General features: G+C 35.6%; 1 protein-coding gene across 1 annotated transcript; it reads left to right on the forward strand.

Moving 5' to 3' along the window:
- Positions 1 to 640: 640 nt before the first annotated feature.
- Positions 641 to 8,978, forward strand: LOC132645918 (probable linoleate 9S-lipoxygenase 5). The gene is made up of 9 exons (XM_060363175.1): positions 641 to 905; positions 5,709 to 6,001; positions 6,094 to 6,334; positions 6,416 to 6,757; positions 6,846 to 6,931; positions 7,025 to 7,132; positions 7,227 to 7,534; positions 7,613 to 7,879; positions 7,998 to 8,978. Exons 1-9 carry the CDS (start codon positions 722 to 724, stop codon positions 8,749 to 8,751), a joined length of 2,583 nt encoding a protein of 860 aa, XP_060219158.1. The 5' UTR covers positions 641 to 721; the 3' UTR covers positions 8,752 to 8,978.
- Positions 8,979 to 27,538: the final 18,560 nt, after the last annotated feature.

Here is a 27,538-nt window from a genome sequence, read left to right on the forward strand (position 1 = left end):
TTAGGTACAAACATCACTCACCTCGATAAATTTAGATGGAATTTCGCGTCACAATATTAACAGAGCCAATTAAGTGAGTTTGCACAACTTTGAAAAATATTTTTGAGGATAAGTTTGGGCAACGTGGAACTCATCTGGAAAGCTTTACTTTTATGAGCGGTTCCCAATATTAAATAGGTTATTTAGTATAGATAGAGATTAGATAAACATGAATAACATAGAATGAATAATACGTACCATCAGCGCTTATGGTTAGATGGATATATAAAAATTTCGGCATTCTAACCAAAGACTTGGGTTCTAGCTCGAGATATGAATTTTTTTTTAGTAGAAAACGCATTATTAATTGGGATCTCAATACATTTATTGGATATCGAATGAAAAAAAGAACGAATTATATAACCACTCCAACTAATATGAATGTGTAGATTTTTTCTGAAAAAGAAAAAAGTGGAAAATTGGAAATGTTGCTATCCACCCATCATGTGCGACAAATCAAATCTTTTCAAATTGATGAACTGAAGACCAATAGGAAAAGCTAGACATGAAGTTGCAATATGGGTTTTTTTTCTTTTTTTCTCCCATTTTTGTATTTTCTTTCCTTATTTTCAACTAGTACTTCTTGCTATAAATATGAGACACCCCACTCGAAACATCACAACCAAACCCACCAAAATTCTCTCTTCTTTTGTTTCCTAAGAAAGTTATCAAATAGTTAATCATGTTGGGCAAGATTGTGGATGCTATCACTGGAAAAGATGATGGGAAAAAAGTGAAAGGAACAGTAGTGTTGATGAAAAAGAATGTTTTGGACTTCACTTCCGTAAATGCCTCTTTTCTTGATGGAGTTCTTGAGTTTCTTGGTCAGAAGGTCTCTTTTCAATTGATCAGTAGTTCTGTTCATGGTGAGTAGTACTTCTTTTACTCTCCAGCTTATTTTTTCTTGTTCTTATTTTTTTCTCCATAAATAATACCTCTACATGGAAGTTCTTCCAAGAAATTTACATTTTATGCTTTTCTTTTACAAAATTTGATCACGAAGAAACTAGACGTATAACTGTTGCGTCTAATATAGAGGCAAATTCGAAAGTTGACAAAATTAAGTACACCAAATTTAACGTGGAAAAACCTATCAAATCAAAGGTAAAATTAATGTCAAAATTTGATGTTCTTTATTTTTCTATTTTTTGGTTTGCCTCTTTAATTTCCACATAATATGGTAATACCGATGGTGGGCTAGAATTTGAGATTTGTGGGTTCTAAATTACTACTTTATACATATTACATGAATTTAAGGCAAATATAAGGTTTGCACAAAAGCTTGTGGGTTCGGTCGAATTCGTCTTCGACACTGTGACTCCGCCACTACCGATGGTGGAGCCCATCTTATGTTATCCCTGCTTCAAATGTCTGATTCTGACCGTGTGGGGTGTTGAGTTATCTCTTTATATAATTTTGGATAATTCTCCCCTTATGAGCTAACTTTTGAGAATTCAGTTAAACACAAAGCTCATTTCTTTAACAATAAAATCAAGAACAATGTGGTTGAATGATTGAAATTTCGTTATTCTTATCTTGAGTCTCAGTTCTAGTCTTGAATAAAGAAAATATCTGTCGGATGAAGTACTTTACCCTTTTTTGGCTTATATAATACTCCTTCCATTCAATTTTATTTATTCACTGTATTAAAAATAAATTTCATTTTTATATATTTATTTTAGCATTTTAAGAGAAAAATATTTTTTTCATGTTTTATTCTTAACATTAACTATTACTATCAAATCATTTTTATTATTTTATGAAATGCTAATAGTCATGGGTGTTATAATAAAATATGCACTTTATTTATTATATTTATTACAAAAAGTATAAGTCCATTGTGGACAAGTAAAAGTAAACGGAAGAAGTATTTGGTATGGATCCAGATTAGTTAAACAATAAATTTACAAAATCAGAAATTCAAGATCCACTAAAGTGTATCACCTACACTTATGCTTAAGAAACTACTTTTATATAAAAAAAAAAAGAAATTCGATGCTCCCGGAACATATACAAATCTTGCTTAGATTTGTTCTGGTGGGGATCATAAAGTATTTTCAATGTGTAATAACTTTTAGGGCGGTCCCTATTCTTAGGGACTATCAACAAAGTACCCCAATATATTAAAGTTATGCCAAAAAAAGTACTTAGAATGTGAAATTATGGATGACTTTATTGAGCCACTTTTGATTTCAAGAGCCTTAAAGGGTTTAGGGTCAATTTTGCTAACTGTAAGTATTTGGACTCCAAAGGTTGGTTCGGAGTTGTAGCATCAAAATATGGAGTACATTTATTTGAATAAATTAACGTCACATATTTTCGACGTCCAAAAGCTTGTAAGTTTACGACATGTTATCAGTCTATTTGTACAGGACCCCACTTTGTTGTGTAATATTGACCAGCATAAAACGTAGTGTTTGGTTTTCCTTTGTGACTATACTTATTAAGGAAAATATAATGAAAAGTTAACATAGAATAGTAATAAGCACTTACGGTGTTGTTAAAACATATGTGTTGTCCGTCTGTCTTAACTTGTACTCCCGCCGTCCCATATTACTTGGCTAATTTTTCTTTTGCAACGTTTTTTAATAAATCATAAATAAAAAATATATTTTATTATTTTATTCACATTTCTCTCAAATAAATACATTCTAATCAATATTGACTGTTTTCAAGAACATTTAGTATTAAGGGTAATAAGGGAAAGATTTAATTAATTTTATCTTGATTTTGTAAATGAACAAATAATTTGAGACATATATTTTTAATAATGTAGCCAAGTAATATCAGACGGGGGAAAGTAATATATATGTTGGTCTGAATAGAAAGCAAAGTTCCCTGTGCAGTTTCGTACATGATGGATTTAAGATATTTCAATTTTAGGCTATGCATATTAATGGAAGTAGTGGAACTGAATTTTCAAGAGTCTCCTTTCCATCTTTGTCCCTTTTCCTCCAGGGTTGGGGGGTGGTTGAGGTTACGGAAAAGACCCCTTAGTCCCTTACCATTTATGGGGTAAATTGTTATATTAAGTATAATTTTACTTGTTCACTTTTAGCATATTAAGAAAAGTTTTTTTTTTTAATTTTACCCATAGTATTAATTACTCACTTCAAATCATTTTTCAAATTCAATAAAAATATATACCAATTAATATGCGTACATTAGTAAATTATGCACTTCAATTATTATTTTTTAAACAGCGTGAAAAGTCTAAAGTGAACAAGTAAATGTGAACGGAGGGAGTAGTAGTACTACTTTTTTATATCAACATGTCTTCTTAGTTTTTGAAAAAGGGATTGGATTATATACCTTCAGTACATTATTGTCAAGTAATTTCAATTCAGTGCTTTTAATTATCATGGTTGAAAGATCCGAAGCGTTACAAATTAAAATAGTTTTGTTGTTCACTTTTTCTTTGATTACAAAAAATCTTTAGTGCAATTATTAAATATAATGGACTGTTTTTATATATATATTAACCAAATGTCTAATTTCAGCCTTAAATTATAAGTCAGTTCAACCATTTTCGAACCAAGTCTCACTCTCTCTCTTTTTTCTTTCTTATTTTTAAATTTTTATTATTTACAGAAGTCTTTTGAACTTCTCTGTTATCAGCCATCCTTTTCCACAATAAATCCAAACTTGGTGGAGAAAATTATCCAAAGTGGAAAACTACAATCCAAACATACACACATAATGTGTACAAAACCCCATTAACTAAGCAACATAATTTTCAACCAGAACCACAAATAAAGCACGTGCTATTAAATTAAATCAAATAAAATAAAATAAAGAAGAAGTCCCCACAAGTCTGTAGAGAATGGGACATTTCAATTTGTTTTCTTCTTCGAAGAATCTGCTAAAGTTTCAACTACGATTAACGTGGCCCAAACTTATTGTATCTTTAAGTCACTTATTGTATCATACTTCACTGAAAAGTATTAATCACACAGCTGGAACTTTCTTTATAATTGTTGCTCTCTGGAGTTACCGTCAGTGTGCATGAATTGTACATTAATTAGTGTTACTCTCTCCGTTTCAATTTATATAAATCTATTTGACTGAACATGATATTTAAGAAAGAGGGAAATTTTTTGAAACTTATGGTTCAAAATAAACCTTGAAAATTTGTGTAGCTGTAAATCATTCATAAAGTGAATTTGTTTTCAAATAAGGAAAGAGATCATTCATTTTGGCACAAATTAAAAAAAAAATAGGTTCACACAAATTGAAACAGATAGAGTATTATATATATATCTTCATAGGCGTTTTCTAAAATTTCTTGAACACGTGTGTATGTAAAATAAGAAGGTCTGTGCTCTATTTTTTTTTATGACATGGAACCCACAGGCCGGCCGGCTAGAGGGTAAGGCCTTTAAGGCCATTGCTTTAGGGCCCCCACTTTCTAACTATAGTATGTGTAGATGGTATTTTAAAAAAAAAGTATAGTGTAGAAACTATGCAATATTTACTTCTTTTGTTCCAAAATAATTGGTATTTTTCACTTTTCAAGAGTGAACTTAATTAATATTAGAAGATAAATTAGATTTGATTAATTCAATATATTGAAAGTTAGATATTCAAAAACTATATGAAAAGTACCGTAAGTTGCAAATTTTGACATATGACAAGTATGTTGGGATGAAACAAGTATAAAAAGATTCTTTTTTTTTTTTGAAATTATGATCGATATTAGTGTTGGGAAAAAAATTCATTTAGATCTTTATATTACCTCTGAATATAGATCTTATTGGGTCATCTACATTTGTCATTCGAATAAATGACACAATTTTTTTTTTTTTTTTTGAAATTATGATTGATATTTGTGTTGGAAAAAAAACTCATTTAGATCTTTACATTACCTCTGAATATAGATCTTTTTGGGTCATCTATATTTGTCATTGGAATAAATGACACAAAATAAATTAAGGCATCGTATTGCAGCTAGGCTTTAAGTCACCAAATTTGTTGAGCCGCCCGCAGCCGCTACCCTTCAGGTGCACACAGGGTAAACTCAACTCCTGTGCAACTCACAAATGTTGCGGATATGTCTGGCAAGAATGAACTTAAGTTTATTCTTATGCTCCAACTGTATAAAAGATATTTACACAATTCAGTAGATCGGTACACTCAAAAGGTATTTACATGTAAAAATATATGACAAACATGAACCGGTAAGTTACGATAAAAATGGTAACTAACTTAGGTTAAACCATAACTGAAGTGAAAAATTATTTACATCGCCAGCGTAAGAATTCTAACATTGAAACGACCAAATTTAATTAACACTAGGATTGTGAAGAGCATTAAACTATTCTAATTAGGACTATTTTATTTGTTCAGCTTATCAGACCATAGGAATCCTCAGATGAAGTATTATATTTTATTTCTTGGTTTTGATAAGTTTATTCTTACGTTGTCTCGTCAAAACTTGAATTAATTCATTGGTATTGATCTTCTTATATTGACTTTTTAAAATTCATTTCTTTAGCCTAATCTAGACCGTATGTATTAATATTTCTTATTTCACTGAGAAATGATCTCTCACGTTTAATTTTACTTGGTCTTCTTTTTTTAATCTGTCTCTCTCTCTCTCTCTCACACACATTTTTTCTATCCTTCGTTGTACCACTTCTAAAGATAATTCTAATTTGTTTCATTTGCAGAAAATGGTTTAGAAGGGAAACGCAGCAATCCAGCATACTTAGAGAACTGGCTTACAAACATCACTCCAATAGTAGCAGGTGAATCAACTTTTAGTGTTACATTTGACTGGGATCATGAGGAGTTTGGAATCCCAGGAGCATTCATTATCAAGAATTCACATCATAGTGAATTCTTTCTCAAGTCGCTCACCCTTGAAGATGTTCCTAATCATGGCAAAATTCATTTTGTCTGTAATTCCTGGGTTTATCCTGCTTCTAAATACAAGACAGACCGCATTTTCTTCGTGAATCAGGTATAATTTGATTCTTTCATACTGCATGCAACAAGACTTTCTTTATAATGTGTCTAAACACGTACTTTGCATTGTCATAATGGTTGATTCAGGCGTATCTCCCAAGTGAAACACCAGAACCGTTGCGAAAACACAGAGAAAATGAACTAGTAACCTTAAGAGGAGGTGGAACTGGAAAGCTTGAGGAATGGGACAGGGTTTATGACTATGCTTATTACAATGACTTGGGTGATCCTGACAAAGGTGAAGAGTTTGCTAGGCCTGTCCTAGGAGGATCCTCTGAGTACCCATATCCTCGTAGAGGCAGGACAGGCCGTGAACCAACCAAAACAGGTTAAGACATTCACAACACTTTCATTTTGTGCAATTCAACAAGTATAAATTGTCTTGACATTTGCATTTTACTGTCTACAGATCCTAATACCGAGAGCAGGATCCCATTGCTTATGAGCTTAGACATATATGTGCCAAGGGACGAGCGATTTGGACATGTGAAGATGTCAGACTTCTTGACATTTGCTTTGAAATCTATTGTTCAGTTGCTCCTCCCTGAGTTTAAGGCTTTATTTGATAGCACACCTAATGAATTTGATAGCTTTGCGGATGTACTTAAACTCTATGAAGGAGGAATCAAGTTGCCTCAAGGGCCTTTGTTGAAAGCCATTACTGATAGTATTCCTTTGGAGATACTAAAACAACTCCTCAATTCTGATGGTGAAGGCCTACTTAAGTACCCAACTCCTCAGGTTATTCAAGGTGTTTATCATAATCTCTACATAAAAAACATTTCAAATATTATTTTTCACGCCCTCACCTTTTTGGTATCTAAATATTATTGGTTTAGAGGATAAAACTGCATGGAGGACGGATGAAGAGTTTGGGAGAGAAATGCTGGCGGGAGTCAATCCTGTCATAATTAGTAGACTCCAAGTAAGAAGTTCTCAAGAGCTAGCTTAAGTTTACTTGTATTGTTTCTCATTTTTCGTGCATTTTGTAAGATATTGGCTTATTTATTCTATGCAGGAATTTCCTCCAAAAAGCAAGCTGGATCCTAAAATATATGGCAACCAGAATAGTACAATTACCAGAGAGCAAATAGAGGATAAATTGGATGGACTAACCGTTGATGAGGTAATTACTCTACTTTTATGTAGATACTAGCTAAATTGTTCAATCAATTTTAATGAGTATTAGTTGATAGAGAGTTGGTACTGTTATTTAACAGGCAATCAAGACTAACAGGATATTCATATTGAATCACCATGACACCCTTATGCCATATTTGAGGAGAATAAACACGACAACAAACACAAAAACCTATGCCTCAAGAACTTTGCTCTTTTTGCAAGATAATGGAACCTTGAAGCCACTAGCAATTGAACTAAGCTTGCCACATCCAGATGGAGATCAATTTGGTGCTGTTAGCAAAGTGTATACACCAGCTGATCAAGGAGTTGAGGGTTCTATCTGGCAGTTGGCCAAAGCCTATGCAGCAGTGAATGATTCGGGCGTGCATCAACTCATTAGTCACTGGTAAAACCTATTTAAAAAGTTGCATAACTTCAATGTGTTGTCGAAATGTAGTAATTTGAAATACTTGTTGTCTGTCAGGTTAAATACACACACAGTGATCGAGCCATTTGTGATTGCAACAAATAGGCAACTAAGTGTGCTTCACCCCATTCATAAGCTTCTCCTTCCTCATTTTCGTGACACAATGAACATAAACGCTTTAGCAAGACAAATCTTGATCAATGGTGGTGGACTTCTTGAGTTGACTGTTTTTCCTGCCAAATATTCCATGGAAATGTCATCCGTAATTTACAAAGACAACTGGACTTTTCCTGAACAAGCACTTCCTGCTGATCTCATCAAAAGGTAAATGAAAAGCCACAAAGGACTTTATAAACTTTGTCTAAATTAGAATATAAATTCACAAACAATAGTTTTGGTGTTGTTTTCTTACTAACCTCACCAAAATGTTACTCAATTTCAGGGGAGTGGCTGTTGAGGACTCGAGCTCCCCACATGGCATTCGCTTACTAATTCAAGACTACCCATATGCTGTTGATGGGTTGGAAATCTGGTCAGCAATCAAAAATTGGGTAACAGAATATTGCAACTTCTATTACAAATCAGATGAATCGGTACAGAAAGACAGTGAACTCCAAGCCTGGTGGAAGGAACTCCGCGAACAAGGACATGGTGACAAGAAAGATGAGCCCTGGTGGCCTAAAATGCAAACTCGACAAGAGCTCATAGATTCTTGCACCATCACGATATGGATAGCTTCAGCACTTCATGCAGCAGTCAATTTTGGGCAGTACCCTTATGCTGGTTATCTCCCTAATCGCCCTACATTAAGCCGGAATTTCATGCCAGAGCCAGGAAGTGATGAGTATGAAGAGCTCAAGAAAAATCCAGACAAGGTATTCCTCAAAACAATCACTCCTCAGCTGCAGACACTGATTGGAATTTCTCTCATAGAGCTCTTGTCAAGGCATGCTTCGGATACTCTTTACCTTGGACAGAGGGACTCACCTGAATGGACAAAGGATCAAGAACCACTTTCAGCTTTTGAGAGGTTTGGAAAGAAGCTGAGTGACATAGAGAATCAAATTATGCAGATGAATGGTGATGAGAAATGGAAGAACAGATCAGGGCCAGTTAAAGTTCCATATACCTTGCTCTTCCCCACAGGCGAAGAGGGACTCGCTGGCAAAGGAGTTCCTAATAGTGTGTCAATATAGTACTTTAATTCAACTTAAAGTATTATTGAAGTTCTTGATATTCCCAATAATATTACCAAATAAGCTCTTTGTTCCAAAGAAAGTTCTAGTTTCAGTTAAATGGGTTTAATGTTGTCGGATCTCCGTTCTTTAAGTAATGCATATGTGTCTAAAAAAGCCCCGTTCTAGCTTGTGTTGATTCAGAATAAGGAAGTGAAGTAATAGAGTACTATATTTTATATCCATAAGACTTGCAACATAACTGATAAACCTTTTTTTTCTTGTTGCGTCTTTTGTCAATTACATGCATGCAACTCACTTTAAGTTTTGTTTGAACTAGTATTAAATCATGTTGATACTTTGGCACAATTGCAGGAAGAAGAATCTTGTTTTTCCTAGCGCCTTTTGTCCTTTGGCATCTTCCCTTATCTAGATAAGCCTACCTTAAAAGAAGTTACTTTTCTGTTGCTCTTTGGTTTACTTCAAACCCTTTTAACTATGACGAGTATCTTAATGCGATAACTTATGAAATGTTTGGGATGAAAACTTCTCTTTTTTTACTAGGAAGAATGTATGCACCATAAATTTGATGTCAAGTATTTGATCAAAATCTTATACTCAATTTAAATATGTGCAGCGGTCTCTGTGTATTCAGTACCTTCAGACTTTACTTACAGGGATAATCATGTTTATGGTCTCTGTGTGTCACACTAAAACATTTAGTTTTGACTTATTACAAAAGAACTGGATAGAGTCTACATCGAATGAATATGTATCCTACTTAGCTGTTGCAACTGATGTATTTAGGTGATCCATGGTATGTTTGTGTCCAGCAATCCCTCTGCCCAGTATGATATTTTTCTTTCTTTTGAGTTGTAATTTCTCAGTTTGGTAATAAAAAAGTTTATTTAGCCCAAAAGAAAAAACCAGCAGGGAAAGTTAATTGAATGTCATCGTCAAAAGAACCAATGCAACTCAATATATTTCACTAATATAATTTAGAGTTAAGCTTTCTCGTCCCCACGGCTAGGAAGCTCTTGGTTTTCTTTTTCCATCTTCTTTTGATTATTTACCTAGGAAATTTATATGCGCATTACACAAGGAAGAGTACAAAAGTTGCAATCCATTGATCCCAGGACTTACTGGCAAAGGAATACCCAACAGCTTTTCAATATGAAGTTGTTATCCTTACCATCATTTGAGTAAGATACAACTTTATGAGCACTAGACTTCAATAATATGCTATCCTTTCTCTAGTTTGGAATTAAGATACGTACACTGCTTTGTGTTAATTCAAGAACTTTCTTAGACGCTGTTTTTCCACACTAAGATAATAAGAAGATAAGGCTCATTTCGTTATAAGTTCTTTATTTTCTAAGAGAAGTGTGTGTAAGTTCCCTTCATACGGAGAAAGACAGTGATATATATGGCTGTTCTAGTGCGAACCGCGAAAAAGATAGACTAGAATTTTTTGTCTTTAGAGTTAAATTACGCTCAACACCCCTATAATATCACTTAGTTTCAAACACACATCCTACATTTATTCCAAAATCAGTTAAACACTGTTAACAATAATGTATTAAAAAGTCTAAAAGCCGCATAGCTTAAAACATACCTGACTTGCACCGATCTGACATCCTGCCTCAACCTGCTAGTGATATTGTTCGCTCTGGGGTCTAGAGCCCCAAAACTTTAAAATATGTCACTAGGTCTAAGGCAGTGGTGTCAGATTTTTTACTGAGGGGGTTTAAAAAATATAAAGAAGTTAGCACACGAAGAGGGTAAGGGGTTCAACATCTACTATATAAACATAAAAAATAATTTTAACCTTGTAAATACAGCGTAATTTTTCACCTAAGGGGGTTCCGCCCTTGGTCTAAGATGTTACACCTTAGAAATTTCCCCGTTAGCGTACTGCGAATAGACCCACTAAGGGTATGACGTATACGACATGTTGACGAGTAAGAAGTAATATCTAATGATTCTAAATGAGATTTCAAAGACATTTGAGGTAGGAGACGAAAGTTGTTAAGGAAAGCAAGGTATATGTTGTGTGTCGGGCAAGAATTACGAGTATCGAATTAATGATGGCTTAATGACATTTTGGAGAAGAGTTATAATGTCCCTTATGTATTCATGCCTCACGTTTCACGTTCAAGTTCATGTATTCGCTATTCATGACTCATGTTTGGGCACTGATGTTTTCATGAAACTATGTCATGTCAGTTTCCATGCCCCATGTCATGTTATGTCTCATGTTCCACGCTCATGTCAGCTATCCAGTGCCCATGTTCATGTCTCAGTATTCACGTTTCCATGTAACCATGTCATGTTAGTTCAGTCTCCATGTTTCATGTCATGTTTTCTTCACGTTCATGTAGTCAAGCCATGTCCAGCCATATTCTTAACCATGACCCATCATTCGAGGACGAATGATCCCAAGGGGGAGATATTGTAACACCTCGTAGCTTCGGGCGAAAGTTTGACTCATAAGATAATAATATAATGGAACCAATATGAGGGTTATAGGAAGTGTTTTGAAACCAATTAAGTCATAAGAAATGTCTTTGGGCAAAGAAAAGTTGGAAGCCACTCTACGGGACATGTTTGCAAGTGAGTTTATAGAAGGTCTTACTTCCAACGACCATAAACCCATTATTAATTTGAAATTTGGGAAAACTTCCTTGATGAAAGTTGTATCCCTTTGAAGTAGCTTTCCAACGGTATATTATGGGTCTTGAACAGAGCTGTGTACAAGAAGTTATGCCTATTTTACTGAACGCTATGCAGAACCGACACCCGTCGCTTCTCGGGGCGCGTGAGAGCGCGTGAGAGGGTGCGCGATGGCCCCGCTTCGCGGACCGAGCGCGCAACTCTGAGTTTTTAGCTGCAGACGATTGCGCGATGCACCCGCATCGCGGAACCATCGCGAAACAGGTCGATTTCGGGTCAAAAGTCGGGTTTACACGTTTTTTTGTTATATTTGGGATTTGGGGTTTATTTCCCCAACACCCATTCACGAAAAATCTCTCTAAACTCATAGAGAACAAGTACCCAACCTCAAGAACCTTCCAAGGTAAGTTTTATCATGATTCTAGGTTGAATACAAGTCCCCAAAACCCTTCTAATCCATAGAGTTATGATTGGAACATATTTGTTGGATGTGGAAACCCTAGAACCCGAATTCAAGAGGATTGGATTTCAAAAAGGTAATGTTTCTACTCCCTAATCATTTATAGTTGTGAATTGATGAATTCTTGAGAGAATAGTAAATGGGTTTGATAAGAGAATTATATGAACTATGCTAGAGTTTTTGGATTGTTGACTTGGGATTGTTGTATTCATGTGGGTGATGAAGAATGATGTTAATTACATCTAATTGAGATTGTAGAATCAGCTAGAAGTAATAGAATGGGGATTGGGTGAAGAAAACACCATTAATGAAGGTTGTGGAGCTTCATGCCCACCAAGTGTTTGATAAAATGCTTAGATGATCAAAGCATGGATATTGTTGCTAATATAGAATCCCTATGACCTGTATTGTTATAGATTAAAGTTGAAGGGATTGAAAGACATTGTGATACGCCCAAAAGCAGGAAGTCAAGGTATGTAGAACTTCCATCCACATGTGGGAATCTCTACGTTCTTCCCCATGCTCCGTTTCTTGATATTCATGAAGTTCAAATCCTAGGGCACTAAATCCAACATATTAGTAGCCCGTAGTTATGTATTTATGTACATGAATCTTGTATCTATATTCGTTATTGTACTCCTAATCTTCCATTACGGTTATTAGGAATCCCAGCTTAATCCATGAATCATGAATTCTTCCTCATGTGTTCTCATTATGTTTATATGAAACTTTATGATTTCATCCAGCAAGTTACAAGCATGTTTTCAAGTCAAGTATATATATATATATATATATATATATATATATATATATATGATTACGAACTATTGTTATTACTCATGAACCAAAAACATGTTTTGCAAGATTATGACAAGTTATCTTATGAAGCTATATTTACAAGTTATGATTCATGAAAACCATGTACAAGCAAGTTATGATTCATGAAAACCATGTACAAGTAAGTTATGATTCATGATATACCATGGGCAGCAAGTGCCACTATTTTACATGTTCATGTTTTGGGAGTTGCATTAATTACCGAGGAGGGCTTCAGATAGCCTGAAACTATGTAGCCACCGTAGGATGAGGATCGCTCCACCCATGTCCCAGACGATCTCTCATAATGACTGGATCCTTTCATATTTTATTAAATCTCATGTTCCCTGGCAAGGACTGAGTGTTCTGCTGGCGGGACGCAAGCACCAGACCATGGATCGGTTATAAGTTATTGCTCTCCCTACTTATGATATTTTTACCATGTTTTATATATATATATATATATGTATGCACTCATGTTCATGTCCAGGTTTTTCAGTTTCAGTTCTTATCATGTTATTCCATGTCGCATGTTATTTCTTTCAGTTGTTTTACATACCAGTACATTCAATGTGCTGACGTCCCCTTTTTATTGCCCGGGGGCCTGCATTTCACGATGCAGGTACTGATATACAGGACGACACATCTGCTCAGTAGGACAACATTCGTATCATCTTATTGGTGAGCCCCATCTCATTCGGGGTTTAGTCAACTTTGGTTTTATGTTTAGTTATGCAACTAAGGTATGCTGGGGGCCTTGTCCTAGTAAGTATGTCTTCCAGTCAGACGCATGATAGAGGTTTCATAGACTAGACAAGTCAGTTATGTCATGTCAGACATTCAGAGTCGTATAGCCATTTTGGCTCATTTATGTTATTTCCGCACTCATGTTTAAACAAGTATTTTTATTAAGTATTATGACTTACTACGTTTTATAAAGGCTCATCATGCATTCACGTTATATTCCGCTTATGTTATGTATCATGATGATTCAGCAAGCCATGTGGTTCGCTCGGTCACATGCAGTCAGGCACCGAGTGCCGTGTTACGTCCAGGTCATGGTTCGGGGCGTGACATAAGATATGCTTCCTTATATACCAGCAACCCTTCCACGTTTTCCCGATGTGAGATTCTCCTAGCTGGGGTATCATACCCCCTCAACTCTACGGGATTTCATCGAAACACCTGAATCACAGGTGTCTTGTAGGCTATTTGGCCAAGTCTAAACTACCACTTCAATTCAATATCCCTATATTGATTTTCCTTATCTATTCTGTTTTGCTGAACAAGTGGCTGAAAGAAGAAAGCAGGTGAATACAACCAAGTTGGACAATGAAAAACAAGTACTCCGTAGTACTTGGTAAGAAACATTACCTAAAAAGCAAGCCTGCCTAGTGTAGCTATGTGAGGAATTTAATTGAGCAGAAAGGAGGTGTCACAAGCAATGCCAGCTTCCCTCTTTTGTGGTAAGGCGTATTGCCTTAAGCTTTGCTTCATTAGCTAAGGTTTGTTTGTCTTTGCATTTGCCTCTTTCGTTTCTAATATCAGGATTCCTGCTTTGAGAAAATTCTGTATCATCACGATATGTAATTATTCCTCAATCTTTTAAATGTGTGAAGAATTGACAGTTAATGGTGTTCATTTTTGTGTAGAAAATTCATAATATAGAGGTGTTAAGCGTATGATTTAGAAATTTATCGGATGTCCCGAAGGGACAAAATACAAGGGGTATGTTTAAAATTGGATATGTTATATACTGTAGATGTTTTGTATAATTTGATGAAATGATAATGTTCATGTTTACTCGGACCCAACATTTTTACGAGGAACATTTCTACTATATAGAAGAGTGGGTTTAGAGCCAAGATGGATGTGCCTGTTTTGGCATGTCAAGGGTATTTTGGTCCTTTCATGATTTGTTTAATCATCGTGGCTTCAGAACCTACAGCCAATGCACCGTTTAATTCATCTCAAAAGGGTTCTACACTTTTTCTTTTCGGTCTTATTAGATCTATCTCAGATTGATTATTCAGGTTAGCTACTTTCAAGTTTCTGGCAAAATCTTCTGAACCATTCTTTTCTCTTTATCCAGTTAATTCTTTTTTTAATTTTAGGTTTTCTTGATTTATGACGCTGAGCATATTTTTTTGGTTTTTGGTTGTAGGTTCTCTGATATACTTCTCGGTGCTGATTATTATCTTCCATTTTTTATTTGAACAAAGAAAATTCTCAAGCCGGTTCCTACCCCACGAGTTTTTTTTGACGGCTGAATGGGAAAATATTGAGGTATAACCACTTGAATTGCTATGTTTCCATTTTTATTTGTCATTAAGTTGAAGGGAGTAAATCTATGCTAATTTAGAGATATAACCCCTTTCAAATTTTGAATTTTTATTTTGTGGTAGGCATAACACATGTGAAAAATCTAATAATCGTTGTTTTTTGAGGTATAACCCTTTTGGGGGTTTTGTTTGCTCAACCGTTTTCACACTAGATTGATAGATTCCTCATTATGCTTTTATAATCCTCCTTCTGCTCACCTACTTCTATGTTTTCTCATTGTTGGGAAGGACTGAATATGGAGGCTATAAAGAAACAAGTGATTAAATTGAGGGAGCAAGTAGCTAAGCAATAACGGGTTTCGTTTTTATATACTCTCCCCTTTATACAATGATATATTTATTTTTTGAGTATTTTTGGTAGAAGAAGTGACAATGTAGCTAAGGTTCTCTTCTTGGTTCTAGAGAAAAGTGGCGTTTTAATCAGCGTCTGATAGTTGTTCCTCATTTAAATGGACAAAGATTCCATTTTTGTTAATATCATTGCATCTTATTTAGATTCACCGTATTGTTTGATTATTTTGTCTGAAATTTATTTTTGTATCCTGTTAGAATTTGTTTCTATAGGGCAGAAGTTAGATAGTTCAGTGATGCAAACTCCATGGTAAGTTTTCAAACATGCTATTTCAATGTGCATAAGCTCATATTCACCACAATGTGACATTTATGTTATAAAAAGTAATGTCTTCCCACACCAAACAATGTTTCAAATTCTGCACACTCTGCTACTTATTAGGTCGGAATATATTTCACCTCTCATGCAATTTAAGTTTATGAATACTAGAATTTGCTTGAAGAAAAATATGGAACACTTAGCTTATTATTAATGAGAACTAGAAGAAAAAGACTTATCAGTAAACAACAGGGCATGTTTGCTTTTGAGTACATACTCATATTCTACACTTCATACTCTAATATTGCTAAAATAGCTTCTGAGAAAGGTTTCTATATTCAGATTGGTTGTTCCATTCTGGGTTTTGAAAGAAAGAAAGGGGAAACTATTAGTACAAGATTAAGCGAATGACATCTTTTGCTTCCTCTGATAATTGAAGCATTTTTAGAGCTCTGTAATAGGTTGATCCTCTCTTAAAATCTTCATAAACGGCGGGATCGACATGTGTGCTTTCACTGTATGTTTGATTATTTACAGACGCTATGTTAAAACTCTAGATGACTATTTCGACTTTGAGTTTATCCTCTTGAGGAAGAAGCTGATGATTTTCTTAGAACGGTTGAATTGAGGGGGAAATTATGAAAAAGATATATTTTGCCAAGAGGCAAAGTTCAGCATATGGTCGCTTATGCTTGGCCAAGATTTGTTTATTTGAGAAAAGAGATAAATAGAAGGTGCTCTCAAGGTAGAACAACTCCAGTAACATCTGAAAAGTAAGGTACTTGGCTATTGAATAGTAGTGGTATGTTTTAGGAATTTTGCCATCTTCCCCTTCATCATGGACTACCATCGAATCCATAGAAGGTATCGAAATTGCTGAAGGCCATTATACTTGTGGCTTTGGATCTTTTATTAATTAATTTTTGCACATGTATATGGTCGTCTCATTACATTGTATCAAGTTCGCAGCAAGCAATGGTATTAATCAGATGAATTCTGTTACACCTCGTAAATTTCTGTGTCGTCGTAAGCAAACTAACGTGAGTCTAGAGAGGCTATGATACCCCTATAAGGTTAAGGAAGACTTTTAATAAGTGTTACACAAGTATTTAAAGGTTTCGGGATCAAGCGAATCGAAGAAATTAGATTCGTTGAAAATTTGGAAAAACTTGGCAGAATTTTGGACAGGATTTTTGGTCTAACTTCAAAGAGGCATATCTCCTAGAATATGAGGAGTTACGGAATCCATAAACTATGTAAATTGAAGTTCAACGAGTCTTCTTTCCAATGCAACTGACAGATCACATTTCTGTGAAGTATGGAGGAAAGTACGGCCCGTACATTTTGGGCGTTGGTCTGGTCACTACCCAGTGTAATCCCACAATAGTGGGGTCTGGGGAGGGTAAGATGTACGCAGCCTTACCCCTACCTGGGTAGGGAGGCTGTTTCCGATTGACCCTCGGCAATCCTCCTCTTTTATCCGGGCTTGGGACCGACAATGTGAGCGAGCCCATTGATTGGGCCCGTACATTTTGGGCGTATCTTGCCAAAATTTCCAGAAAGTTAAAAGAAAAAAAAAATTCACCTCCAAAAGTATAGATGAACAGTAACCTGTACTTTGAAGTCCGGATGAACAATACTCGTACTTTGAAGTACGGGATGAACAGTACCCATACCTTGCCCGATATTTCCAGAAAATTGAAGTCGGTGGAAATTTTTCCTAAGCCTATAAATAGATGTTTCCACGATTTAGGCCTCATTTTTCAACCAAAATGAATCCCTAATGTCTCTCTAAGTTCCCTCTAATCTCCATGAACACCCCAATCATTTCAAGAGAATATCAAACTCCAAAACCCTCAACTAGTTCATAAAAAAGTGTTTGTTCTTGCTTCTACATAGAGCAGTGATGAACATGGTCTTGAAACAAGTTGTATGAGTTGAAATTCTTCAAATACAAGGTATGTTGTTCTTCATCTTATCTCTTATGTTAAATTGATTTGAAGGATTAACAAGTTTTAAAAGTGGAAAGAGTTATGGGGAAAAGTCATAAGGGATTGTGTTGTGGTTGTTAGCTATGAATTGAATTTGAAAAGAAGTTTTGGATAAGTTTGAGTTTAGTTTGAATGTAATTCTTGGGTATGATATTATTGATGTTGTTTGATGATTATGCCATTGATTGGAGAAAGGAAAGGTGAAGAGAAGTCCAAACATGAGAAGGAACTATGTTGAGTTCAAGGACTGTTGAGCATCTTATGGTTGTATTATTAAGTTAATTTCCGTGAATATGAGTAGTATCTAATGTTGTTGGTGTGTTGATGAGATTGTACTTCTTGGTTGGGAAGAAAGAAATTGTATATTGTTGTTGTATATTGGTATACTTTGGGCTATTTTGCATGTATTCTTTATATGGACAGTGAAAGGAGTATTTAACGACTTTGGTAAGCTTGTTGTTGCTATTGTGGGTCTGTTGTATATGTTGAGGTGGTAGAAGATATAAGGGAAAATGCTGCCCAATTTTCGTTAGCTCATTTATTCATCTAGTTTGACCTTATAAGCATTTAAATAACTTGCCTTTAGTGCGAATCATCTTGAATGTAGATTTACAAGCTTGGAAGGATGAGCGTTGAGTAGTTAAGGAGACGATAAGGTATGTAAGGCTACCTCCTTTCTTTCAAAAAGGCATGAATCCTATGTTATGATCCCCTATATGCTATCTATGTTACCTTTACCCCTAGAAGTTCTAGTGAACCTTAACCCTCAAGAGTCTTATAATATGATTGATCTTACCATGAAATTCTTGACTACATTTATGATAGTTGATCTCATCTTATGTTGTTATTCCCTCAAAGCAAGACAAGATAGTGATGATGCTTATGATGATGATTTTCATCCTAGAAAGGCTAAACCTTAAAGTTCTCAATGCTTTCATGATACTAATGAGTTTGTCACATGTTTATTGATTTTATTCACTATTGGTGATCTTACCTTATGATTATTGTTCCTTCAAGGTGAGATGCAGCGACGATTAATGTTCCATAACATAATCGGAGGCTACCGAACTTACATCACTCCGATAGAGTTGCAGCTTTTAATTGGGCTCTCATGCCTGCTTATTTTTATGTATGAGTACACCGGGCCTAGTTGGCCGGGCAGGCACCACTTCTGTGGACGGCTTATGGATGAAGATAGTTACACCGTGTCTAGTTGGTCCGGCAGTCACCACTAGTGGGCGGCGTGAGATGATTACCCCGGACGCGGGCTAATGATGATAAGAAGTTTATATATATGTTTATGATGTTTTAAAAGTAAAAGTTAGCATCCATGGTTTCCGGCTTAAGAGGCAGTTTGATATACAGGTTATCTCTTTACCTCATGTTTCCTTATTTCTTTATAATGTTACTATCCATGCCTTACATGCCCAGTACATTGTTCGTACTGACGTCCTTTCTTTTGTGGACGCTGCGTTCATGCCCGCAGGTAGACATGGAGACGATCCAAACCCCTAGGAGCTTTATCAGCGGAGGTTCAGGAGCACTCCACTACTTCGGAGTTACAGTTTATTGGTATACTTCCTTTGTGTATTTATTTTGGACATGGCGGGGTCTTGTCCCGTCCTTTTGATTTCCAGTACTCCAGATAGAGGCTGGTAGACATATGTGGATAGTTAGCAGTCTCATGGTCTCCCTAATGTATATTTCGTATATCATTTTTGTAGCCTAGTGGGCTTGTACATATATATGTATGTGAGATGCAGTTGAAGGTTGTCTTATGATGAGTTTTACTTTGAGAATTTATATTCATTCTTGTGGTGTTAGTTGAGAGCGAGACTTGTGGTCCACCGAGATAGATGGAAAGAAGTATGCTAGATGGTGCTCGGTAGGCTAGCTCCAGTTACCCGTCATGGCCCTCTAGCTGGGTCATGACAAATTCGATTAGAGTACAGAAAGAATATATGAACAAAATTTCAAAAGGTAAGTAACACACTCATGGTCTATTAAAAAAATTGTTTCCTTTTCAGCTTGATGATGTTTCCTATTGAACCTCACAAAACTGAGATGCTTTATATTTTCTTAAAAATCTGGACGAAGGCAGTTTATTATGTTTTTGAAGACTTTAAATATGCAACATAAAGTTTGCATTTAATTCTTTGGACAACATCTTAATGTTACTTGTGTGCTATGATCTAAATTGAAGAAACTCCATGAATGTGGATTTATAAAGCTTTGTGAGCTCACTGCTATTTGCGCAAGTCAAGAACCACTTCCAAGATAGCTTTATAATTGTATCAAAATTTAAAAACCCAAAAAGATTATATCATAAGTTTCACAACATTTAGACACACAGCGCCTTAAGATTCGACTTTTTGTTGACAGCTAGCTCTGCTTCGAATATGACATATGGAAGAATTGTGGATGCTAAGGAAAGGGAAGAAGGCAGAGTGGTTGATTAAGACAATCCTCAAAGGATGAGACCTATTCTTTCCCTTTCTCCTCTCTTCAATCCTCCCCTATTCTCGACGGTGAGTGTACTGATATACATGTTCTTCGCATTTACACCACCTTCTTCCTCCAAAAAATTGATCTTTTCCCCTCAAATAGTGATTAGGGTCATATAAAATGGATAGACGAGTGATAAACTTCTCCCTTTATCTATGGGGAGTTAATTTTCTTAGATGTTCTTCTTTCAGGAATTGAGGAAGATAAACCCTTGGAGGGAAATGGCAAGAAATTGGTTAGTATAATTGGGGGTTATTTGAAGGCTAATGACTATTTGTATGCCCCCTTGCTTATTTCGCCACCTCGGGGTCAGCTGAAACGGTTCATGTATCTAAAGGTACAATCTTTTCACTCTTAAGAGGACATTTCCATCCTTTGTTTGTATAGCATCGCTTATTACTGTTGTTAAGGTTTGAGTACTTATTGTGAGTTGATTCCCGAGTTTCTGGTTGTTTGTAAGGATTAGCATAGATTCACGACATTTGAAGATGAGTTATGTTCAAAATTTATGAAAGTACTTGCTACTTCTGATGCTATATTACTATGTGAATTTTGTATATGTCAACCTACGTGCTAATTATAAAATTACATTATATGAACTAACTCTCGGGTGAGCGCTATGTTTCTAATTTGTTCAGTTTTACAACCAACTTTAAAGGTGGATTCTCCTCTAAGGAAAGGTGTGAAGTAGAGTGATGTGGCACCTCTCTATGACAACCATTGGTATTTAAAGGTGATGTGACACCTTTCTATGGCCACCATTGGTATTTATTTATTTTTTTCTCATTTTTTTTTGGCATTTTCCTATTTTTTTTGTATTTTTAGGTGTTAATTTCTACTACTAATTAATGTATTATCAATAACAGCCCAATTAAATGTAAAAATCAAATGGAATCAATTAATTCTGAACCTCCAGCCCACGTAGCAACCCCAATTAACACTAAACCAGCCCATTAACATCCCCTTAATGCTAAATTAAGTTTGTTTCTAATAAAATCCAATTAAAATACACTTACTAATCATTTTTGTAATTACTCAAATATACACTCTTTTCCATTTCGTCTTATGTTACTAATTCAATCAATCATCAATATATATTACATAAATAAGGTGACGTGACACCTCTCTTTGGCCTCTAATGATACTTATCTTTTTTCTCAATTTTTTTGACATTTTTCCTATTTTTCTTCACCTATATTTTTTTCACCTTTGTGCTATTAAAAAATATTGAAAAGTCTCTTCTTAAAATAAACACAATATTAACTACCATTTGATTGTGTTTTCCTATCTTTATTAACCTTTAAGACCACCATTATCATTTCAGTTAAAAAGAATATGGCATCGAAGAATCCCTTCAAACAATCCTTTTTATAGAGCAACTCTAAACGTGAGTTTTTGCAGCCATAGTCGGAAGGAAAAGAAGAAATCTAACGTTGTAAGTTTTCAAAGTTTTTGCTTTGTGAAGTTCACTATGTGTTTTTTGCACTTTTTTTTTTACCCTTTTTGTTTCTTGAGTTTAAACTGATTTTGGAATGACCTGAATTGTACTGAATATTAATTGAGTTTCTGATTTAGTCTCTGCAGTGGAGGCAGAATATTTTGTGACATCTCTCATTCATGAAGGTATGATCATTCATTCTTTCCATGCCTTAATACTATTTTGCTTAATATATTATAATGTAGGAACGTTCTTTAATGGAGTATATAAAGAGGCAACTTTCACAAAATAAATTGGTCTCTGAGATGAACAATTCCATATAAGGTGCAGTGCTAGCTAAGAATCTATATAGAAAAAGTCTGTGCAAGAAGTTTGCAGAAGTTGAGCTTGAATTACATGGTTAATGAGTTGCATATGTATTTCTCTTTGGTTTCGAGTGATGGCTATTTTTCCTCTGTTTTTATTGTTCGTCAACTTTTTGTGACATCCATTTTAATTATGTTTTTGTTGAAATATGTGATATAAGCAAGTAAATTTTATTGAATTATCATGAGAATTAGGAGAAAGTTAATGAAATCTTGGTAAACAAGCTTATCATGTCAGACATTTTTTTGCCTTCTTTTTGGTTTTGTGGTGGCCAAGGAATTTTTAATCATATTTATAAGCAAAATTAAGATATTTTGTACGACCAGTTTTGGAATATTTTGTTAGTGCACTAAGAGCATAGAAATTCATTAATCTTCTACTACAATAACAACAATATACTTAGTGTAATCTCACAAGTGGGCTATGAGGAGGGTAAAGTGTATTGTCACCAATAATCTGTATAAGTCTAAATAAAGTTTCTGAATCTATAAAACACTTAGTAAAAGCAGATTACACAATCTATAAAAACTTAAAATTAGTAAATTACAGAAACTGGAAAAATGAACAGAAACAGTGTTGAAAAATATATTCAGAATATAATCGAGCCCACTTAGTTCAAAGTGTGTCCTTAAGGAAATTATTCCCCTCACAGTACTCGAGGTTGATGGAATATCCCCTCCCAGGATAGAACGATTATCTTACCAGAATAGTAGTACTGCAAATTCTGGTAGCGACGAACCACTCAATGGCAGTATATCACACAGAAAAAGAAACTTTTAAGAAGAGTAGAAGAATAAAGAATATCAGAAAATTCGTGAGGCATAATCTGAATATTAACTGGAATTTATAGCCATTAACGCACTGGTTGGGAAAAGGTTTGCATCTTTTCAGAAAGGTTTGCAACCTTTCAGAAAATATACGGTTTAAAAAAGGAGGGAAATTTAAATTAATCCGGGAAGAAACGGGTCGCGGGTCAGACACGCTGATCCGGGTCACTAACGGGTCAGGATCTGGAAATAATTAATTAATTAAATTAAAATTAAAGGAATTTTGGTCCAAAAAGATTATCAATCAATCAGACCAAATCCGAAGCCGAAGCCGAAGCCGAAGCCGAGCGAGCGACGACGACGGCGCGAGGGGTCCTTTCCCCCTCAACCCTTTTAGCAACTAGAGAAGGTGTAATGTAATATATACACCTCTCTTTTCCTCTCTTTTTTCCTATGTGTGACAGATGCTTTAACCAAAGCATAAGGGACCTTTTACATTCCCCAAAGCAAAAGGGGCCTTTTATATTCCCTTCACTTTTCATCCCATCATTTCCCATTAGTAAATTACAGAAACTGGAAAAATGAACAGAAACAGTGTTGAAAAATATATTCAGAATATAATCGAGCCCACTTAGTTCAAAGTGTGTCCTTAAGGAAATTATTCCCCTCACAGTACTCGAGGTTGATGGAATATCCCCTCCCAGGATAGAACGATTATCTTACCAGAATAGTAGTACTGCAAATTCTGGTAGCGGCGAACCACTCAATGGCAGTATATCACACAGAAAAAGAAACTTTTAAGAAGAGTAGAAGAATAGAGAATATCAGAAAATTCGTGAGGCATAATCTGAATATTAATTGGAATTTAATTGTTTCCATAATCTGAATATTAATTGGATCAGGGTCACTAACGGGTCAGGATCTGAAAATAATTAATTAATTAATTAAATTAAAATTAAAGGAATTTTGGTCCAAAAAGATTATCAATCAATCAGACCGAAGCCGAAGCCGAAGCCGAGCGAGCGACGACGACGGCGCGAGGGGTCCTTTCCCCCTCAACCCTTTTAGCAACTAGAGAAGGTGTAATGTAATATATACACCTCTCTTTCCTCTCTTTTTTCTTATGTGGGACAGATGCTTTAACCAAAGCATAAGGGACCTTTTACATTCCCCAAAGCAAAAGGGGCCTTTTATATTCCCTTCACTTTTCATCCCATCATTTCCCATTCACTAATATCAAAACCCAACAATCCCCCACATGAATGGGGAATGGCCATAATATAAAAGAATGCGCGGACAAGTGTGATATACAAGCGAAGATTGATTGCATCTGGATAAGTAGGTTTCCCTTTGAACTTTCCGTAGTGAACTTATATCGGATATACTCGATCAATCGGTAGATTTGATATCTTTGAACCGTCAAACTTTGTTGTATACCTAGACAACATAAATCACACGATCAACCTTCAACCATTTATGGTTCTCACGGTTGTGTTCGTTTCAGCCATGAACACCGCCTGGTTTCATGAGTGCATAGAGAATGGGCCTTCACTGTCATTCCCTTTTAAAGCGGCTTACACTTAACACTCACATAGGTGATTTCTAAACATGTGATCTTATAGCCACATTATCTGGTCATACACTGCCAGATTTAGATAATCATTAAAAATCTTAATGCTTTATTAACTCATTAACAAGCCATAAAGTTTTATCCTTATTTCTGAACATTGTCTTCATCCGAGAATGGGTTGAGTTGTTTGACAATGTTGAACCGTCAGTCATAACTTTGTTTGATCTCTTTGAACCTAGCTCTTGGGATCTCCAGACTGCTAGGTAGAGTTACCGCCATGATGACTTGTCCTCGGCCTTAACCCCATTCCCATTGATGATCTACTAACTCCCTCTCTAGATAAGCCTTTTGTAAGCGGATCCGCTACGTTATCTCTTGAATTTACATAGTCAATCGTGATAACTCCACTAGAGAGGAGTTGTCTAACGGTATTGTGTCTTCGTCGTATGTGACGAGATTTTCCGTTATACATTACGCTCCCTGCCCTTCCTATTGCTGCTTGACTGTCACAATGTATACATATATGAGCCAAAGGTTTGGGCCAGAATGGAATATCTTCTAAGAAATTCCGGAGCCATTCAGCTTCTTCACCGTCCTTGTCTAAAGCTATGAATTCATATTCCATAGTGGAACGGGCGATGCAAGTCTGTTTGGATGATTTCCAAGACACTGCTCCACTCCCAATTGTGAAAACATACCCACTCGTGGACTTAACTTCAGACGATCCAGTGATCCAATTTGCATCACTATATCCCTCAATCACTTCGGGATATTTATTATAATGCAAAGCATAGTCTTGAGTATGTTTCAGATACCCCAAAACTCGTTTCATTGCCATCCAATGTGTGTAATTGGAATTACTTGTAAACCGACTCAGTTTGCTAATGGCACATGCTATATCTGGTCGTGTACAATTTATGATATACATCAGACTTCCCAATACTCTCGCATAGTCCCCTTGTGATTTACTTTCACCTTCATTCTTTTGAAGTGCGTAACTCACATCAATTGGAGTTCTGGCAATCTTGAAATCCAAGTACTTGAACTTGTCAAGTACTTTCTCTATGTAGTGAGACTATGATAATGCTATACCTTGTGGAGTTCTATGAATTCTGACTCCTAAGATTACATCAGCAACTCCTAAGTCTTTCATATCAAATTTGCTAGCCAGCATGCGCTTTGTAGCATTTATATCTGCCATTTCTTTGCTCATTATCAGCATGTCATCAACATACAAACAAACAATGACTTCGTGACCTAGAGTGTTTTTAATGTAAACACATTTATCACACTCATTGATTTTAAAGCCATTTGCCAACATGGTTTGGTCAAATTTAGCATGCCATTGTTTGGGTGCTTGTTTAAGTCCATAAAGCGACTTTACAAGTTTGCACACTTTCTTTTCTTTACCAGGAACCACAAAACCCTCGGGTTGTTCCATGTAAATTTCTTCCTCCAAATCACCATTTAAGAAAGCTGTTTTAACATTCATTTGGTGAATTTCAAGACCATACACGGCTGCCAGAGCCACTAACACCCGAATGGACGTTATTCTTGTTACAGGCGAGTATGTGTCAAAATAATCAAGGCCTTCTTTTTGTCTATAACCTTTGACTACAAGTCTTGCCTTATATTTGTCAATAGTGCCATCAGCTTTCATTTTCCTTTTAAAAATCCATTTAGAACCTAAAGGCTTGTTTCCAGGAGGAAGATCAACCACTTACCATGTGTGGTTATCTAAGATTGATTGAATCTCACTATTGACTGCCTCTTTCCAAAATGCTGAATCAGAAGAAGACATCGCTGCTTTAAATGTTTGAGGCTCATTTTCAAGCAAGAATGTCACAAAATCTAGTCCAAAGGAAGTAGATGTCCTTTGACGTTTGCTACGCCTTGGATCCTTTTCACTTGGTGTACTTTCCTTTGGTTCTTCCCGCGGTCGTTTAGATCTTTCACTTGAAGACTCACATTCAATTTTATACGGATAAATATTTTCAAAGAATTCAGCATTATCTGATTCAATTACCGTATTAACATGAATTTCGGGATTGTCGGATTTGTGAACCAAAAATCGACAAGCTTTGCTGTTTGTAGCATATCCAATAAAAACACAATCCACAATTTTTGGTCCGATTTTTACCCTTTTAGGTAAAGGAACTTGTACCTTTGCTAAACACCCCCACACTTTGAAATATTTCAAGTTGGGTTTTCTTCCTTTCCATAGTTCATATGGAATGGATTGTGTTTTGCTGTGGGGCACTCTGTTGAGTATTCGGTTAGCTGTAAGGATAGCTTCCCCCCACAAGCTCAGCGGTAAACCGGAACTTATTAGTAAAGCATTCATCATTTATTTCAATGCCCGATTTTTCCTTTCCGCAACTCCATTGGATTGTGGTGTGTAGGGGGCAGTGGTTTGATGAATAATTCCATATTCTAAACATATCTCTGCAAAAGGAGATTCGTATTCTCCACCCCTATCACTTCTAATCATTTTTATCTTTTTATTCAGTTGATTTTCGACTTCATTCTTATATTGCTTAAATGCTTCTATTGCTTCATCCTTACTGTTTAGCAAGTAAACATAACAATATCGAGTGCAATCGTCAATAAAAGTTATGAAATACTTTTTCCCACCGCGAGATGGTATTGACTTCATATCACAAATGTCAGTGTGTATTAAGTCTAAAGGATTTGAATTCTTTTGAACGAACTTATACGAATGCTTAACAAACTTTGATTCAACACATATTTGACATTTAGATATATTACACTCAAATTTAGGCAATATTTCAAGATTAATCATTTTCCGCAAGGTTTTGTAATTGACATGTCCTAAACGAACATGCCATAAATTATTTGACTCCAATAAGTAAGAAGAAGCAGATTTTCCATTAATACTAGCAACAACCATTACATTAAGTTTGAAAAGGCCCTCGGTGAGGTAGCCCTTTCCTACAAACATATCATTCTTACTAAGTACAAATTTATCACTAACCAGCACGCACTTAAACCCATTTTTCACGAGTAGTGCGGCTGAAACTAGGTTCTTCCTAATTGATGGAACATGCATGACGTTGTTGAGAGTCAGCACTTTGCCGGATGTCATCTTCAACAGAAACTTTCCATATCCTTCAACTTTGGCTGTTGCAGTATTTCCCATGTATAGCTCCTCGTCGGGTCCAGCGGGAGTGTAGGTTGTAAATGCTTCCTTAACAGCACACACATGTCGAGTGGCGCCAGAATCAAGCCACCACTCCTTTGGGTTACCAA

This window comes from Lycium barbarum, chromosome 6, assembly GCF_019175385.1.
Source record: "Lycium barbarum isolate Lr01 chromosome 6, ASM1917538v2, whole genome shotgun sequence".
Taxonomy (NCBI): domain Eukaryota; kingdom Viridiplantae; phylum Streptophyta; class Magnoliopsida; order Solanales; family Solanaceae; genus Lycium; species Lycium barbarum.